Genomic DNA, 17215 nt, shown 5'->3' with positions numbered 1-17215 from the left:
ATCAGCTAAATCTAATGACACCCATCGTAGTAGTGTTGATCTTTTGCCTTTACAAAGATAATGTATCGTCAAATAACCGTTTCCAGTGTCACTCAAACTGGAGCCATGACTAAGCATACTTTTTATTGATATTTGCACTCATTAGATGAGGAAAAAGGAGGAAAAGCGAAACACCATCCAGTCAGTGTTTCCTTTGATTTTGTCAACCACATAAATCTTCTGAGTAAGTGCCAAAACAAGCATGTACACAACAGTTATTTTATGGATCCAATTTCATCCCCAAAAAAGAAAGAGGCCAGATCTTGAGCTCCCATGTGGGCCCATTATTGGCCACTGGCTCTGAGCCTCTGATGCTCAAGCACCTCTTACTGACCTGCTAACATTTATGGTTGTAATGGTTTTTTTTTATGCCCATGTCATTAACTCAGAGAAAGATTGGAGAGCGAAATTGCATGTACCTTTTTTCTGTGGTATTTCAAGTTTATAGCATTATGCTCAGATATGTCACCGTCCATCATCTCTTTTAAGAGCCTGTCCTGCTGCTGATTTTGTGTGAAATGTGCAGGTCTTGTTTGGTGGCCCATTGTTATCGAGGGCTTGAAATAAATTTTTAATTTTGTTGAGTAAAACCATTTGGCGATGTCATTTGTGTCTAATTGGCTCTCTCTTCCCGATAGTCAGTAGTGGTTTAGCAAAATGACTTTATTTTATATGTAACTGCTTGGAATCGTATAATATAATAAGGTAATAAAACTAGGGTCCACTTTGGGTCGTTGTCAAAGTTTTATTTTGTCTTCTGATTGAAATTCATTTGTACAAAATAACTTGCATGATATGTGATTAAAAAAATTAATAGAAATGCAGTGGAAAAATAAGAAAGGGCTGAGCACCATCCATTGAGTCCATTTAGAAGACTAGTTAATCCAAAAGAAAAGAGACAGTTACACCAAAACTACACCATCTTGACAAAGTGATGTGAAATCTAGCACAATATCCTCATTTTTGGCTAACCAAGTAAATCTTTTGTTATCTGCCAATTTCTGAAAACATGTCTGTGAGCAAGTTGTTCTACACTTCCACCTCACTGTTACAATACAGTGGGGCTAATTAACATAACCACCTTCACATCGAGTTTTGGTTTGACGCAAGCCAGTTTCAGCAGTGACCCAGTAATTTGTGGGGCAGGGTGAGGGCTGGCGCATTACATCAGACAGATCTGCCACTAAAATGAGCCCATTTCACAATGGCAAGAAATGTTTTAATTCTCGATCCTTGAGTATTTTGATGAACGCATGTCAGACATGTCATCATGACTCCTGGGAACTGTTTAAAATTGTGAAAAAAGAGGCAGTATATTTTAATAATAGTTTACGGCAGATAAGAAGGTTAAAATGTTAAAAATTGCTTTTATTGAAAAAATCAGAGGTCAACCAGCACCCGGAATGCATTGCGTTTTGACTGCTAAGGTTCCACTGTATGTGTTTACAGTTTCCCTGAGTGAAAATGTTTTCCCAATATGGTAATTTTAACCCAGGATATATAGCACAGTATAACAGGTACACCTGCACAATTACTGCAGCTCAAGAATAACAACAACAATAATACAAGAACTGTATCCAAACTTATGTTTTTGTTATTGTAGATGTTTGCAGTGGTACTGCACTACATCATCCTGAGATGCATTTTTTATATTTTTGGTAGCCTTATTTAGCTACACCATAACGGAAAAAATATTAGAAACTTCCATTATATTATGCAGTGCAATTTTGCAGTACCAGGGTGGATGTTAAACATTTGTACTGTATAAGGATCATTTCCTTTTGGTATACACTATACTGGCAGTGGGCAAAAGTTCTCGTGCATAGTGAAAACAAACATATACCTTTATGCAATACTGGCTCTTCGGAGTCAATAACTCTAATCCTCCGTGTGCTGAATTTATTTGTTCTTCTTCTGTCTTTTTTTGCTTGGCCATGCACTGAACTGGACGACATTGAAGTAGAGAAATGTCCCCAAGAAATGCACAAAAGAAAAAGTAGACATTACCACAGGAAACAAGTCTTGCAAATGAGGTGGGGGGGACAAAGTGACGCTTGCGATGCTCAAACAGGCCATGGCCAAGATGCTGATGTAGAACTGGAAGGAAAACAGAGGGGTTGTCATTAGTGACACAATGACACAGAAATATATACAGTGGGTACGGAAAGTATTCAGACCCCCTTAAATGTTTAAATTTGCTAAAATCATTGTTCTATTTTTTCCCCTCAATGTACACACAGCACCGCATATTGACAGAAAAAAAACTAAATTGTTGATATTTCTGCAGATTTATTAAAAAAGAAATATCGCACAGCCATAAGTATTCGGACCCTTTGTTCAGTATTTAGAAGAAGTACCCTTTTGAGCTAATACAGCCATGAGTCTTTTCGGGAATCATGCAACAAGTTTTTCACACCTTGATTTGGGGATCCTCTGCCATTTCTCCTTGAGATCCTCTCCAGTTCTGTCACGTTGGATGGTGACCGTTGGAATTCAATTGAGTTTAAGTCAGGGCTGTGGCTGGGCCATTCAAGATCAGTCATGGAGTTGTTCTGAAGCCATTCCTTCGTTATTTTAGCTGTGCGCTTAGGGTCATTGTCTTGTTGGAAGGTGAACCTTCGACCCAGTCTGAGGTCCGGAGCACTCTGGAGAAGGTTTTTGTCCAGGATATCACTGTACTTGGCCACATTCATCTTTCCTTTGATTGCAACCAGTCGTCCTGTCCCAACAGCTGAAAAACACCTCCACAGCATGATGCTGCCACCACAATGCTTCACTGTTGGGACTGTATTGGGCAGGTGATGAGCAGTGCCTGGTTTTCTCCACACATACCACTTAGAATTAAAGCCAAAAAGTTATATCTTGGTCTCATCAGACCAGAGAATCTTATTTCTCACCATCTGGGAGTCCTTCAGGTGTTTTTTTGTTGTTGTTTTTTTGTTTTTTTTTAAGCAAACTCCATGCAGGATTTCATGTGTCTTGCACTGAGAGAGGCTTCCGTCGGGCCACTCTGCCTTAAAGCCCCAACTGGTGGAGGGCTGCAGTGATGATTGACTTTCTAGAACTTTCTCCCATCTCCCGGGTGCATCTCTGGAGCTCAGCCACAGTGATCTTTGGGTTCTTCTTTACCTCTCTCACCAAGGCTCTTCTCCCCCGATTGCTCAGTTTAGCCGGACGGCCAGCTCTAGGAAGTGTTCTGGTCATCCAAACGTCTTCCATTTAAGGATTATGGAGGCCACTGTGCTCTTAAGAACCTTAAGTGTAGCATAATTATTCTTCTTTTTTGTAACCATGGCCAGATCTGTGCCTTGCCAAAATTCTGTCTGAGCTCTTCAGGCAGTTCCTTTGACCTCATGATTCTCATTTCCTCTGACATGCACTGTGAGCTGTAAGGTCTTATATAGACAGGGGTGTGGCTTTCCTAATCAAGTCCAATCAGTATAATCAAACACAGCTGGACTCCAATGAAGTTGGAGAACCATCTCAAGGATGATCAGAAGAAATGGGACAGCACCTGAGTTAAATATGTGAGTGTCACAGCAAAGGGTCTGAATACATCTGGCTGTTTGAGAGTTCAGTTTTTCTTTTTTAATAAATCTGCTAAAATTTCTACAATTATGTTTTTTTATGTCAATATGGGTGCTCTGTGTACATTAATGAGGAAAAAATTTACCTAAATCATTTTAGCAAATGGCTGCAATATAACAGAGTGAAAAAATTACTTTCCATACCCACTGTAAACCAAGAATCGATGTCATTGGAGAACACCACAGAGGAAGCCACTGCGCTCCAAAAACATTGTTGCACATTTGAAGTTTGCAAAAAAGGACCTGGATGTTCCACAGCAGTACCGGCAAACTATTGTGTGAACAGATGAAACCAAAGTTGACTTGAAACGTCTATGTGTGGGGAGAAAAACTGAAGTATGAGCGAAGGGCAATCATGGTTTGGGATTGCTTCGCTTCCTTAGGGCCTGGACACATTGTTATCATTGACAGGAGAATTTTCAAGTTTACCATGACATTTTGCAGGAGAATTTAAGACAATCTGTCTGCCGATTGAAGATCAGAGGATGAGTGATGCAGAGTTCTGACCTCAACCCAACTGTGGCAAGACCTCAAGAGAGGAATTTACACCAGACATCCCAACAATATTGCGTAACTGTAACAGTTTTGTAAAGGAAAATGGTCCAAAACCTCTCCTGAACATTGTGAAGGTCTGATCTGTAACTACAGGAAAGGTTTGGTTGAGATTATTAGGAATTGTGTGTGCTCTATTAGTTTAAGCAAACTGCATTTGTGTATTGTTGTGACCGAGATGAAGATCAGATCACATTTTATAACCAATTCATGCAGAAATCCAGGTAATTCAAAAGTGTTCACATACTTTTCCTTGCAACTGGGTTCATGTTTGTCAAAGTCATTTAATCTGTTAAACTCATGTTGAAGCTTCATCAGGAGTTCACAGTACTTGAGACAGCCCCTGTGTGGTTTCTTCACATCTCTGATGGACGGGAAGTGCTGACACTTGTTTTTTAATTTGCTGGATAGCTTCATTATTATTGATATAACAGCACTGACCTTGCCCCATGTGTTGTATGCTTTTTTTAAGGTTTGATTGATTGATAAATTCCTAAATATATAGTATAGTACAACCCCAATTCCAATGAAGTGGGGACGCTGTGTTAAACATAAATAAAAACATAATCCAATGATTTGTAAATCATGTTCAACCTAGATTTAATTGAATACACTACAAAGACAAGATAATGTTTAAACTGATAAACTATTGTTTTTAAGTAAATAATCATTAACTTAGAATTTTATGGGGCAGGTGGCAAAAAAGACTGAGAAAGTTTAGGAATGCTCATCAAACACCTGTTTGGAACATCCCACAGATGAACAGGCTAATTGGGAACAGGTGGGTGCCATGATTGTGTATAAAAGGAGCTTCCCTGAATTGCTCAGTCATTCACAAGCAAAGATGGGGCCGAGGTTCACCTATTTGTGAACAAGTGCGTGAGAAAATACTCGAACAGTTTAAGGGCAATGTTCCTCAACGTACAATTGCAAAGAATTTAGGGATTTCATCATCTACGGTCCATAATATCATAAAAAAGTTCAGAGAATCTGTAGAAATCACTGCATGTAAGCGGCAAGGCCGAAAAACAACATTGAATGCCCGTGACCTTCGATCCCTCAGGCAGCACTGCATCACAAACCGACATCAATGTGTAAAGGATATTACCGCATGGGCTCAGGAACACTTCAGAAAACCAATGTCAGTAAATACAGTTCGGCGCTACATCCGTAAGTGCAACTTGAAACTCTACTATGCCATTTATCAACAACACCCAGAAACGCCGCCGGCTTCTCTGGGCCCGAGCTCATCGAAGATGGACTGATGCAAAGTGAAAAAGTGTTCTGTGGTCCGACGAGTCCACATCTCAAAATTTTTTTGGGAAGTTGTGGACGTCATTTTATTTTGTATTGCAATGTATTTTATTGATGTATATTTTATATTGTATTGCAATGTATTTTATTATTATTATTTTATTAGATATTGTTAAATGGAGACCGCAGTGATTTTACAAATAAAAAGTAAGTTCATTAGCTTTAAGTAATTGGGCTGTAAAATGACAGTTGTATAATACTAAATACAGGGTTCCTTGGTTTACAATGGAGTTTTGTTCATACTGCTGTGACCTAAACCGAATTTCTATGCAAATCGGAACGTGCCGTCCTCTGTCACAAATTTACATTAACTGAGTTCAGTAATAAAGTCATAATTACAGGAAATAGTATGAAAAACACAGTCCAGAAATATAAAACAATCAAATGAAAAACAGTAAGTACTCTGGTAACTGAGTGTACATTCTTGTGCTTCACACACACACCACGCACTGTTAGGAACTGCAAAATGTCCTGTCAAGACCATTGTAAACAGAGAACCCCCTGTATTATATTCAAGGATGTCCGAATATTTTTAACTAAAGAAAACATTTCTGAAAATTTGTCCCTGACAGAATCACTTGGTGTTTTTTTTTTTTTTTTTTGCTTCTAAGTATTGCTGGACATCCTTGTTTGTCCTTCTTCAGAAAGTTAATGACATTCAATCACCACAGAGCTTGATGGGATGGACCCATGTACAAAATACCTCCGGTCCCAAAAAAAAAAAAAAAAGGACCTGGCACTTCAGGCTAAAAGCAAAGTGTTGTAATGTGACTATGATTTGTCAAACTAAGCAGTAATTTAATTTACCACCAGAGATGCAAACAGCTGATGGTGAGACAGATCACTTCTGTGTCTATTTAAGCTTTATGACCCAAAGATAAATCAGTGAGTATGATCGAGGAAACACCTTGTGCCTATGCCCGCCCCGGCAGCCCAAACCCATGAAACTCTATCACCGTCACTGGTGCTCGCTATTTATGCTGCTTGTGTAAATAAATATATCTAGCCAAACGTGTGTTAATGACACACGCTATAAAAAGACACCTTCTCTTAATCTCTGACACCCTACCAGTGCCCCTTTCGCTATGGGCCTGGCCCTGCAGCCACTCCTGACACTGTGGGAACTCAAATAAACGATTAATAGTTCTTGGGTTGGCAAAAGGTTTAATTCCCTGAAGAGCACAGCTTACAGTGGCACATATTTTTTCTTTATAAACGTAAATTGTCTCATTCCGATGCAATTAATAAATGCATTAGCTGTACATCTTCTTCGCTGATGAGATGAACCTTTACCTAAATCACTATTATTGATTACAATTGTGTAAAACATGCACTGCAGTATTCCATGTCCTGTTTCTAATATTTTTATTTTGTTCTGTTAGGCTGAATGAGGTCAATAGATCAGAAAAAAACATCACTATAATACAGTGCAATTAAAAACCATAGTAATAGATTTTATTTTTGGTGGAGACCGAAAACATCGGGTTTGACATCAAAAGATAAAGATGAGAAATTTGTTGAACGGTTCAGCTTTAATGTCTAGGTACAGTGGAACCTCGTTTTAACAGACCCCGATTTAACGGATATCGGAGGCTGGCGCTGTGGCTAATTTACATGCGCCATGAAGCATGCAAATCACATGTAAATTAGCCATGTTGCTCGCGTGCTGCCTCGGTGTGCTCTTGAATACTTCAGGTTCAAATCCTGGCTGGAGGTGGCAAGTTTGTAAAAACGTTAAAACATTTCAAACATCCATCCATCCATTTTCTGAGCTGCTTCTCCTCACTAGGGTCGCGGGCGTGCTGGAGCCTATCCCAGCTGTCATCGGGCAGGAGGCGGGGTACACCCTGAACTGGTTGCCAGCCAATCGCAGGGCACATAGAAACAAACAACCATTCGCACTCACAGTCATGCCTACGGGCAATTTAGAGTCTCCAATTAATGCATGTTTTTGGGATGTGGGAGGAAACCGGATTTCCCGGAGAAAACCCACGCAGGCACGGGGAGAACATGCAAACTCCACACAGGCGGGGACGGGGATTGAACCCCGCACCTCAGAACTGTGAGGCTGACGATCTAACCAGTCGTCCACCGTGCCGCCCATTTCAAACATTTTCAAGCTTTTTTTTTATATTTATTTACCGTAATTTTGTACTACATTGTGTGTTTTGAGGCCAAGAAAAAAAAGTTTCAAACAATAATTTTGTACTGTATGTTTGTATTTAGGCCATGAAATAAAGTGGATCAATTTAACCCCCATTAGTCCGTTAAATCGAGGTTCCACTGTACTTGCATCTGGATCGGATACAGTGTATCCGATACACAACTTAGGAGATGGGGCCTTTCGTTACAAGTTGGAATTTTTCATGCGAGCAAAACCAGGTGTTTTGGTGTTGCCAGGTGTTTTGTTAGTCAAATGTGTTACATTCAAACAATAAATAGAGCTGAATGTCTATTCTCAGTTCCAAATTTCCTCGAAGAGATAAGAACAATAAAAAACAGTTGATGACAGAAACATTGTGAGATCTGTTAAGACTAATGGACTGATGAGACAAAGATGAACCTTTACCAAAGTAATGAAACACTACAAATTCGGTGTTTTGTTCAAAATATTGCTGTGTAAAGGTATGTATCAGACCCAGATACGTCTATCTATATTCAGATAAAAGCAGAAATGTTAATCTCTTGTCTCATATTCATGTTTTGATGTCATAACAATGGGGAACTAGAGCGCTGCTGGTATCCCTGTACCGCCCAGTGCTCTTGGAAGGGTTAAATGGTCTTAGAGGTTTAAAAAAATAATAATAATAATTTCAGATCGAAGCATTCCGTGGGATAACAAATGTATAAACTAAGCCTTTATTTTTGAGCCCTAGAAATTTTTTCCCAACCTCTTTTGTAGAGTGAAAACTGGATTGTACCACTTCAAAAACATTGCCAGAGTCCACTTGTTTCGCTCCCGAGAAAACATAGACTCAAACATTTTTATCGACATTATGTCAACCCTTGCAGACCATGAGATCCACCGGCACCAGCCTTTTACGAGTACACAGGGTCAATTCTTAGACCCACATCGAGGAGTCATTCTAGGTCTATGGCCCTCGTCGGTAGAATAGCCTACCAGAGGAGATCAGGGCCACTGAGAGCGTTGATATTTTTAAAAGGAGGCTCAAGACCCACATTTTAAGTTTAGCTTTTAACTGATTATGACTCATTTTCTACAGTACTTCATAGTTATCTGTATTTTTTTTATCCTTATTTTATCCATGTAGCATTTTATTTATTTTTAGGTTACCTGAGTTTAATTGGACACTTATTTTATCTGTGTGTACCTTTTATTTATTTTATAATTTTTTTTAAATTTATTGTTGCAGTATCCATCCATCCATTTTCTTCTGCTTATCTGAGGTGGGGTCGCTGGGGCAGTAGCTGTAGCAGGGACGCCCAGACTTCCCTCTCCCCAGCCACTTCATCCAGCTCTTCTTGAGCTAAAGGAGTTGTGATGGGGCGTGTCTTGGCCTCAGTATTTTGCTTGCTTGCCTGTTCAGCTTGTATATGGTACGCCTGAGTCAAATTCTTCAGAACCTTAATGTTGACTATCATAGCTATGCAGATGATACACAGTTATATCTATCAGTGTCTCCAGATGACTACAGTTCAATTGACGTATTGTGTCACTGTCTAAAACAAATAACTGGATAAGCCAAAACCTTCTTCAATTAAGCAACAACAAAACTGAGAATTGTTTTTGGCGATAAAGAGGATTGTTGGTAGTAAATACCTGGAGTCACTGTCTTTAAAAACCAAAGAGCTAATCCAAAACCTTGGTGTTCTGATAGATTCAGACTTGACTTTCAATAATCATATCAAATCAATTACTAAAACTGCCTTCTACCAACTGAAGAATATATCCGGACTGAAGGCTTCATTGTGCCAAGCAGACCAGCAGAAGCTCATCCATGCTTTTATCTCAAGTAGACTTGACTATTGTAATGGTTTTCTCACTGGCCTCCCCCAAAAGAGCATTAAACTGCTGCAGCTCATTCAGAATGCTGTAGACCAGAACAAAGAGATCAGAGCATATTACTCCAATTCTAAAGTCTATACACTGGCTCCCAGTTAGAGTAGCGTTTAGAGTTCTGTTACTTGTCTCTAGATCACTGAATACATGAAAGAAATGCTAATGGAATATAAACCCAATAGGGCTCTGAGCTCTACAGACTCAGGTCAAATAGTGGAGCACAGAGTCCAAAGCAAATATGGTGAAGCAGCATTTAGCTGTTTTGCTGCACACAAATGGAATAAGTTGCCAACAGATCAGCACGTCAGCCCCAAGTGTGAAAGCTTTTAAGTCCAGGTTAAAAATTATTCTTCTTTGTCATGGTTTTTAGAGCATTTCCACATTTAAATAATATTTCTTGCACTGTACGCTTTTTTTTTTTCTCTCTCTTTGTTTTAAAACTCATTCACTGCCATTGATGGCTGTTGAATTAAAATATCCATGTTAACATGGAGGACTGGCAATGAATGAGTTAAATGTTCATAAGCTGTTTTTTTCCCCATTTGTTTTTAAATGCTTTTAATCACGTAAAGCACACTGAGTTACCTTGTGTATGAAATGCGCTATATAAATAAATGTGATTTGCTTTGCTTTTGCTTGTGGTCCTGACTCCTCTGTCTGCCAGGGACAGGGTAGTCCTTGTGCGGCTCTGTCTCTGCGGCTTTGAGGTGCTTTTGGGTCCTGTTGGTTAACGGCTCTCCAGGATGGCGCTTCATCACTCCACTCTGTGCTCAGCCATGTTATGTATTTAATCATCGTTTTAAATTGTGACTACTTCTACACAGGGGTGTTGAGTGTCCCAGGGATTCAGAGACTGCGGGTGGGCGGGACGGATGTGTTTGCATCTTTTATCATTTGTTTAGTGAAGCACTTTGTGTTGCTTTTTAAGTATGAAAGGTGCTATATAAATAAAGGTTTGATTGATTGATCAATTCATTTGGTGACATAAGGTTGCCTTTCAGGAACAAAAGAGTACTACAAGATAGACTAGCACTAGCTTGTTTAGGCTAAAGGTCCCTTTCATTCTATACCCATACATAACGCTGATATTCTGAAACCCAAAAACTGAACTTGCTAACCTGAGTAGATTAAATATTTTACTCAAAACAAATCAGATACTATTCTATATCTTCTATACATTCTACAAAGCTATAATGGTTTCTGGATTCCTTCTCAACATTGTGAGTATTCTCCTGTTATTGCAACAGCAGATGACACTAACCTTCCATCTCACAATCCAAGCCAGGTCCATTTTGGAAAAAAACAAGAGTTTGTGGTAGGCTCCCAGTGCAAGCTCTTCTTCTGAACAGTGCTCCAATGCTGACAGCAAGGAGGTGCTGAAGATGAGGAAGGCTAGCGAAGTCACAACATATGGCACCAGAAGACCGTCCTTCAGAAACAGAGGCAGCATGCTGCACAGTCGGGTGGGGGGTGAGGGGGTGAATGGTGTTTTTAAGCACATCTTTATGTATGATTCATTTCAATCCAAACCCTGATAAACAATACTAATAATATTTATTACATATGCCAAGTTGCATGTCATTTGGTTCACAAATATGTTTGTTAAGTGCAGGGCAACATTACATTGCCGTGCTTTTATCTCAGAGATACCGCACCAGCATTTTGTCCCTGAGAGAGATAACTGACATCAATACAAAGTTTATCTTAGTTTAGCAGAGGACCATGGACAAGAGCAACAGTTGACTCATACCAAATCACACAACACCCCAACTATCAAAAACCTCTCCATTCTCAACAAACCACTCATTGTTTTTCTTTCTGCAGACAGAAAAAAAGCCCCATTCAACAGCTAAACATTTTAGAAACACATAATCAATTTAAACAGACTGGTTACATTCTGTCCTCTCCCTGTTCAGCTTGAGCATTCATTCAGTCAATTATGCAAACAAAAGATGGATTTTTTTGACAATGGCGCCTGGGGAGGATGCGCATTATGTCTATGTCAGACTGTACTGAGAAACTAGAGAATGACCTCCTGTCCCTATACAATGTGCACTTAGACAGCAGGCATTCTGACTATGTAGCATAATCCCCATGTATCCTTATACTAAACCACACACACAACAATTAGAGCTGCCGGAAGAATTTAACAACAGCTGGTGAAAGTTGAGCAAGCACCTGAAACACTACTTGTCTTTCCAAAAGCAGTCCTCACCTTAACCCGGCCAACTCACTGACATTTCTAATATATATATCTATAACATTTGCCATTTGATAGTTATCAGATTATAGATAATAAAAGCCTATAAGAATAACAGTTAAATCGTGTGAAAATGAATTGACAGCTTTACGTGGACTGCTGACTTTGTACCAGATCACTATATAACTTTGGCAACTTTTGCAACGGATGACATCAGTTCATCATTTATATGGTGGGTTCTTCACAGAAACGTTTAAGACAAAGCAGTGACCTTGACTTGAGGTCTAGAATTTTGCTTTTGGGGAAGCCCTGGCCTAGTGCTTAAGAGCGCCGCCTGACGAAGAATGCCAAGGGAGGACAGAGTGATGGATACACTGTAATGGGTTAAATGCAGAGGACATTTTTTTTGAATGTGCATGCAAAAAGGTATAGTAATAAAGAAAATATTCTTCAATAGTTTAGCCCAATTTGTTTAATTGCCAGTTCATTATAACTATAATATATAGATTGTAATAGATTGAAATTCTAATTTGTGCATAAAGCACAAATACATTCTCATTTAGGTCTTTACCGAAAACAGTACAGGACAACTGTAATCACCAACAATACAGAGAACAGATCCCCTTCCATTCATGTAACAGGTTTAGAAATCTGCATTTTGATTTACCTGAATGTAGAAGCTTGCAGGAACCAAATTGACATTAGTGGAAGGTCATTCAAGAAGAGACAGACGGGCCTAGAAAAGATCAAGATAAACAGTTTGTCAACTGTCAAACACAACCTTTTGATGATATTATGGACCGTGGATGATGAAATCCCTAAATTCCTTACAATTGTACGTTGAGGAACATTGTCCTTAAACTGTTCGACTATTTTCTCACGCACTTGTTCACAAAGAGGTGAACCTCGCCACATCTTTGCTTGTGAGTGACTGAGCAGTTCAGGGAAGCTCTGTTTATACCCAATCACGGCACCCGCCTGTTCCCAATTAGCCTGTTCACCTGTGGGATGTTCCAAACAGGTGTTTGATGAGCATTCCTCAACTTTCTCAGTCTTTTTTGCCACCTGTCCCAGCTTTTTTGGAACGTGTTGTAACCATAAAATTCTAAGTTCATGATTATTTGCTAAAAACAATCACATGTATCTGTTTGAACATTAAAACTCTTGTCTTTGTAGTGTATTCAATTAAATATAGGTTGAACATGGTTTGCAAATCATCGTATTCTGTTTTTATTTATGCTTAACATAACGTCCCAACTTCATTGGAATTGGGGTTGTGCATTACAACAGCACAAGCAATACTTTGCTAGAATTATTATTTTTTTTTGTTAAATTAATGACTGGCTGTTTCATCACTGATCAGTAGGGATGTAACGATATCTATATTTCAGAGTTTGGTTTTATCATAGTATTAATCTCACGGTACGATAATTATTGTGATATCGTGGGAAAGCATGGGTATTGCAAGAAGACTCAAGGTATTGCAGGGCGGTTCACGGTACAGGTGGGGCAAAGAGGCGAAAGAAGGAGAACCGAAAAAACGCTCTTTTTCTTGCTCTTCTTCTTGACTCTTGCCGAGTCCTTCTCAGTAGATTTGAGTAGTTTTTTCTCTGTTTTCCCACAGGTTGTTGTGAAAAAGACAGCTTCAAATAATAACACTCACAATAACAAAACTGTCCATTGAGAAATTGTCTGTTTGATAATTGAACAGTACTTACTGTATTGTCATATTTTTATTTATAACATTACAAATTGGATACTGCATAGTGATTTCTTCGCTTGAGTCCAAAAATTCAAGTCAAGTCATAAACACAGGAGCACTATTAAAAGCATAAGAATCCTTAGTTTCTTTTCCTTCGCATAGTGATATTGTAGGCTGATTTATTTTTCTGAGCAGCCTCTATCATGTGTTTTAATCGGAAATGTGGACACTTCATTTGAAGAGAGGGAAGTATGTCAGATTTATTTTTGCATTGATATTTGTATGGAGTGGACCTATTTCACTCCTCTAATTTATTGGCGGCGGAATATGTTGTAATGGGGAGTCGGAATCATTATTCTCTCTCCGTGTGATGTTCTTTCACCCACGTGGGCACACTGTAGCATTGGGAGGGGCTCGGGGCACTGAGTTGTTTCTGTATCCCTGCCAACGCAGCCTTTTGGTCACGTGGGCCAGTCAGCCAATCAGTGTATATTTGGTGACGTACTCACATGGTCACATGGGGTACGCACCCAATCGGGTGCGTTTATACTCTTAATGAGGAAGTGGAGCGCTGTATCTGGCTGTAGTAGCCTGGCTAAGCGGTGTGTGTGCGTTTCGGCGGCCCAAAACTACATTTTAAAACGATGGCTCATTATTTTATACCGAGACAACACCACAGCGATATCGAGGCACTTTTAATTTTGAAATATCGCAGTATCCTGAATATTGTTACATCCCTGCTGATCAGTGTTGACAAGTGACTTGTATAGTATTATGCTCCAAAGGGGGCACTTTCCACCGGTCCCTGATCCCACAATTACGGTCAGTGCTCTTTTGCGATCCTGTTACGGTACAATAATTGATCCTGCACAAAGATCGCCCGAGCTGCTGCCTTCCATTCTTTCCTAATCCCTGGACATGCATTACTGATGGATTTATGGGGACAGGTGGTAGATATAACTCAATAGTTAATAAAGCAACAATCTAACCTCATCTAGATTAATGCATGAGCCCAGATCTAGCAACCAAATCCCCTGCTCTCAAACGTACCCATGGCCCCACCCTCTACCTTTATATAGTGGTAATGAACTGCACACGTTTACAAGCCCTGCATCTTTGATTATGATAAATAAGGTTGACATGAGTCAGCTTGTGTTTATGACAATGTTGAATTGAGGGTGAGGGCAGAGGCAGAATTCTGTCATTTACCAAACTTAGACCTAAGGATATTACTTAGCCTGCAGCTCTTGGCAGATTATTCCATTTTTACAAACTGATTTTTTTGCTATACTTACAAGGAAGCCAAGAGAATGGATTTCTCATGGACTTGATAGGAGAAGAGGAAAAACCCAAGCGATGAGTTGACCTAAAAAGGAAAAAAAAAAAAGATTTTTGTATGATTATTGTAACTAATCTCAATAGCACTTGCATACATAATGACAGAAGAAAACGTATACAAAAAAACCTTGTTATTCACTTAACATTAGACTCATTCAATGACAAAAACAGGTATATGGAATTAATAATGGAATACACTAATCACTGGGGTCAGGTTCCAGGGCCCCCGTGATAAATGAAACTGCAATATAGAAATACCCTTTTTAAATAAGTTTTTATAGCATTTATGGCACTTACATTTGTTTAAGGTCTTTAAACACATCTTTAAAACATTAATCGACAACTGTTTTTTATAATCGATTCATTGTTAAGAGACGTTGTTTCAGTTAAAATGATCCAAATCCTCCAAATTTCAGCCTCACAACAGTAAATATTTGGGTTAGGAGTTAGGGTTATTTCTGTAGTCCTCCATGAAAGCAGCCTGATTATCTTTGTGCTGCATCAAAATAAGATGACAGAAACTATGGACCGAACCATTAGCTGAATCATAATCAATTCATGTTTATGCATTTTCTGCACTGTGATTTAGAAATAATGTGCTGTTTTTGATCAAAGGGATAACCATTTTATTTTTCATCTGATTCCTCGATTAACCCAAAAAAATCATCTACAGATTAATCGATTATTAAAATTATCGTTGGTTGCAACCCTAATTTAAACACATAATACTGTTTACTGTGAGAGAGCAAGAGCAATGGATCAAACAAAAATATTGTACAGACACTATAAAAAAACAGAGTAACAACTGAAATGACACAAAAAATCCGCTATATAGTGGGACCGCGATATAGCGGGCGTTTACTGTAGTCAAATGCAGTAGGCTATGCTAATGTGTGCCTTAATCACTCACCAAGGCCAATTTAAACTGCCAGAATGTAGGTTTCGTCAGAAGTCTGATACAGGATGGTAGGACTGCCAAGAGAGTGCAGGCCAAACTGCAAAAAGCACACACAAAAAAATATTCTGATAATCTTGCTTATACCTGGTTTTCAAAAGAAAAACATTCAATTGGCTAGAACAGCAAGTTAGATCCCAATCTAATCTAGGAGAACACAATATAGTAACATCCTATATAAGCACAAGAAAAAACCTGATCTGATATTTAAGCAGCTGAACATGAGAAATTAGCTCTTCCAGGTTACTGGCTGCACCATTTCAGATAACATCCCTTACATCCCATATCGTACATAGCAATCAAACTGCAGGCTACAATTTGACAGACATTCAAGTGTGAATAGGATTGGGACAATATTTTCATTGTTACCATATGTGCAAAGACAATCAGTTCGCATTAGTTTGACATTATGTGAGACAAGATGGAACACTGTTTTGTTGACAAGCCTTCATGTCAATAGGGATATCAGATAAATATTCATTATCAATCCATTTTCTGTCCTGCTTGTCTTCATTAGCGTTGCGGGTGAGCTGGAGCCAATCCCAGCTCACTTTGGCAAGAGGCGGAGTTCACCTTCACTCGTCTCCATCCAGTCACAAGGGAGATTACCATTCACACTCACATTTACACCTATGGGCAATTTAGAGTCTTTGATTAAACCACATGCATGTTTTAAGAATGTTGGAAGAAGCCGAATACCTGGAGAAAACCCATGCAAGCACAGGGAGAACATACAAACTCCACACAAGAAGGATTTGAACTTGTCAAATCCAAACATTCAATGATCTGTCATCGCACTAGGGCACAGGTGTCAAACTCAAAGCCTGCGGGCAAGGTCTGGCCCGCTACATTATTTTGTGACCGTGAAAGCAAATCAACTTCCATGATGAATATGTACTCAAATTATAAATTGGGATGTTTAATAAATAAGAACGTTGAGATAGTGAAAGCATTTTTTTACAGTAACTTCAAACTATTATCCTTGACTTCTGATTTCAAAACTAGCTATCCATCAATTTGTTGTGCATATGTAATAATATTATGAGGCGATGAAACATTTAGATGGTTTCACGGTCATAATGGCCCTCTAGAACTAGCAGACATTTCAACAGCTTCTTTCCTCTTGCAATCAACTTCTTAAACAGCTAACCTACAATTCCATTGCAACATGATGCCAATTTTTTTTGTCTGAGTTTGTTGCAAATATCTGTCAGGCCAATTATATATTACTCGTGCACTCACTGAAGTAGTCTCGCCACGCTGCACTATTTGCATATCTGTTGTTGACCAACACTGGCCACTCATGCCAGAGTAGCATCAGCCCCATTTGCACACTGACTGAGGAGTATCTGCAACATTTGCACAATCAACATAGTCCCAGATTATCCCACTACTTGTCACTTAAACTGCACACACTCCTTGAAGTCTCGGCGCCCTTTGCACAATGGTCATTGCACCGGACTATTGCGAGATTAATCATTCAAACTGCTCTAAGTGCTAGAGGACT

At 39.2% G+C, this 17215-nt stretch overlaps 1 protein-coding gene across 2 annotated transcripts in view; it reads right to left on the bottom strand.

The window, feature by feature from the left end:
* Positions 1-17215, bottom strand: part of alg6 (ALG6 alpha-1,3-glucosyltransferase) — a 44739-nt gene that overhangs the window by 17113 nt on the left and 10411 nt on the right. For both annotated transcript variants that reach the window (XM_061683964.1, XM_061683965.1), the window contains exons 10-14: positions 15664-15748; positions 14711-14781; positions 12381-12449; positions 10775-10964; positions 2047-2136 (exon numbers count right to left, since the gene is read on the bottom strand). In XM_061683964.1, the coding sequence (XP_061539948.1) occupies positions 2047-2136; positions 10775-10964; positions 12381-12449; positions 14711-14781; positions 15664-15748 (505 nt within the window). The remainder of the gene's footprint in view (positions 1-2046; positions 2137-10774; positions 10965-12380; positions 12450-14710; positions 14782-15663; positions 15749-17215) is intronic.

This window comes from Phycodurus eques, chromosome 8, assembly GCF_024500275.1.
Source record: "Phycodurus eques isolate BA_2022a chromosome 8, UOR_Pequ_1.1, whole genome shotgun sequence".
Classification (NCBI taxonomy): domain Eukaryota; kingdom Metazoa; phylum Chordata; class Actinopteri; order Syngnathiformes; family Syngnathidae; genus Phycodurus; species Phycodurus eques.
This window is presented reverse-complemented; position numbering and strand designations above follow the sequence as displayed.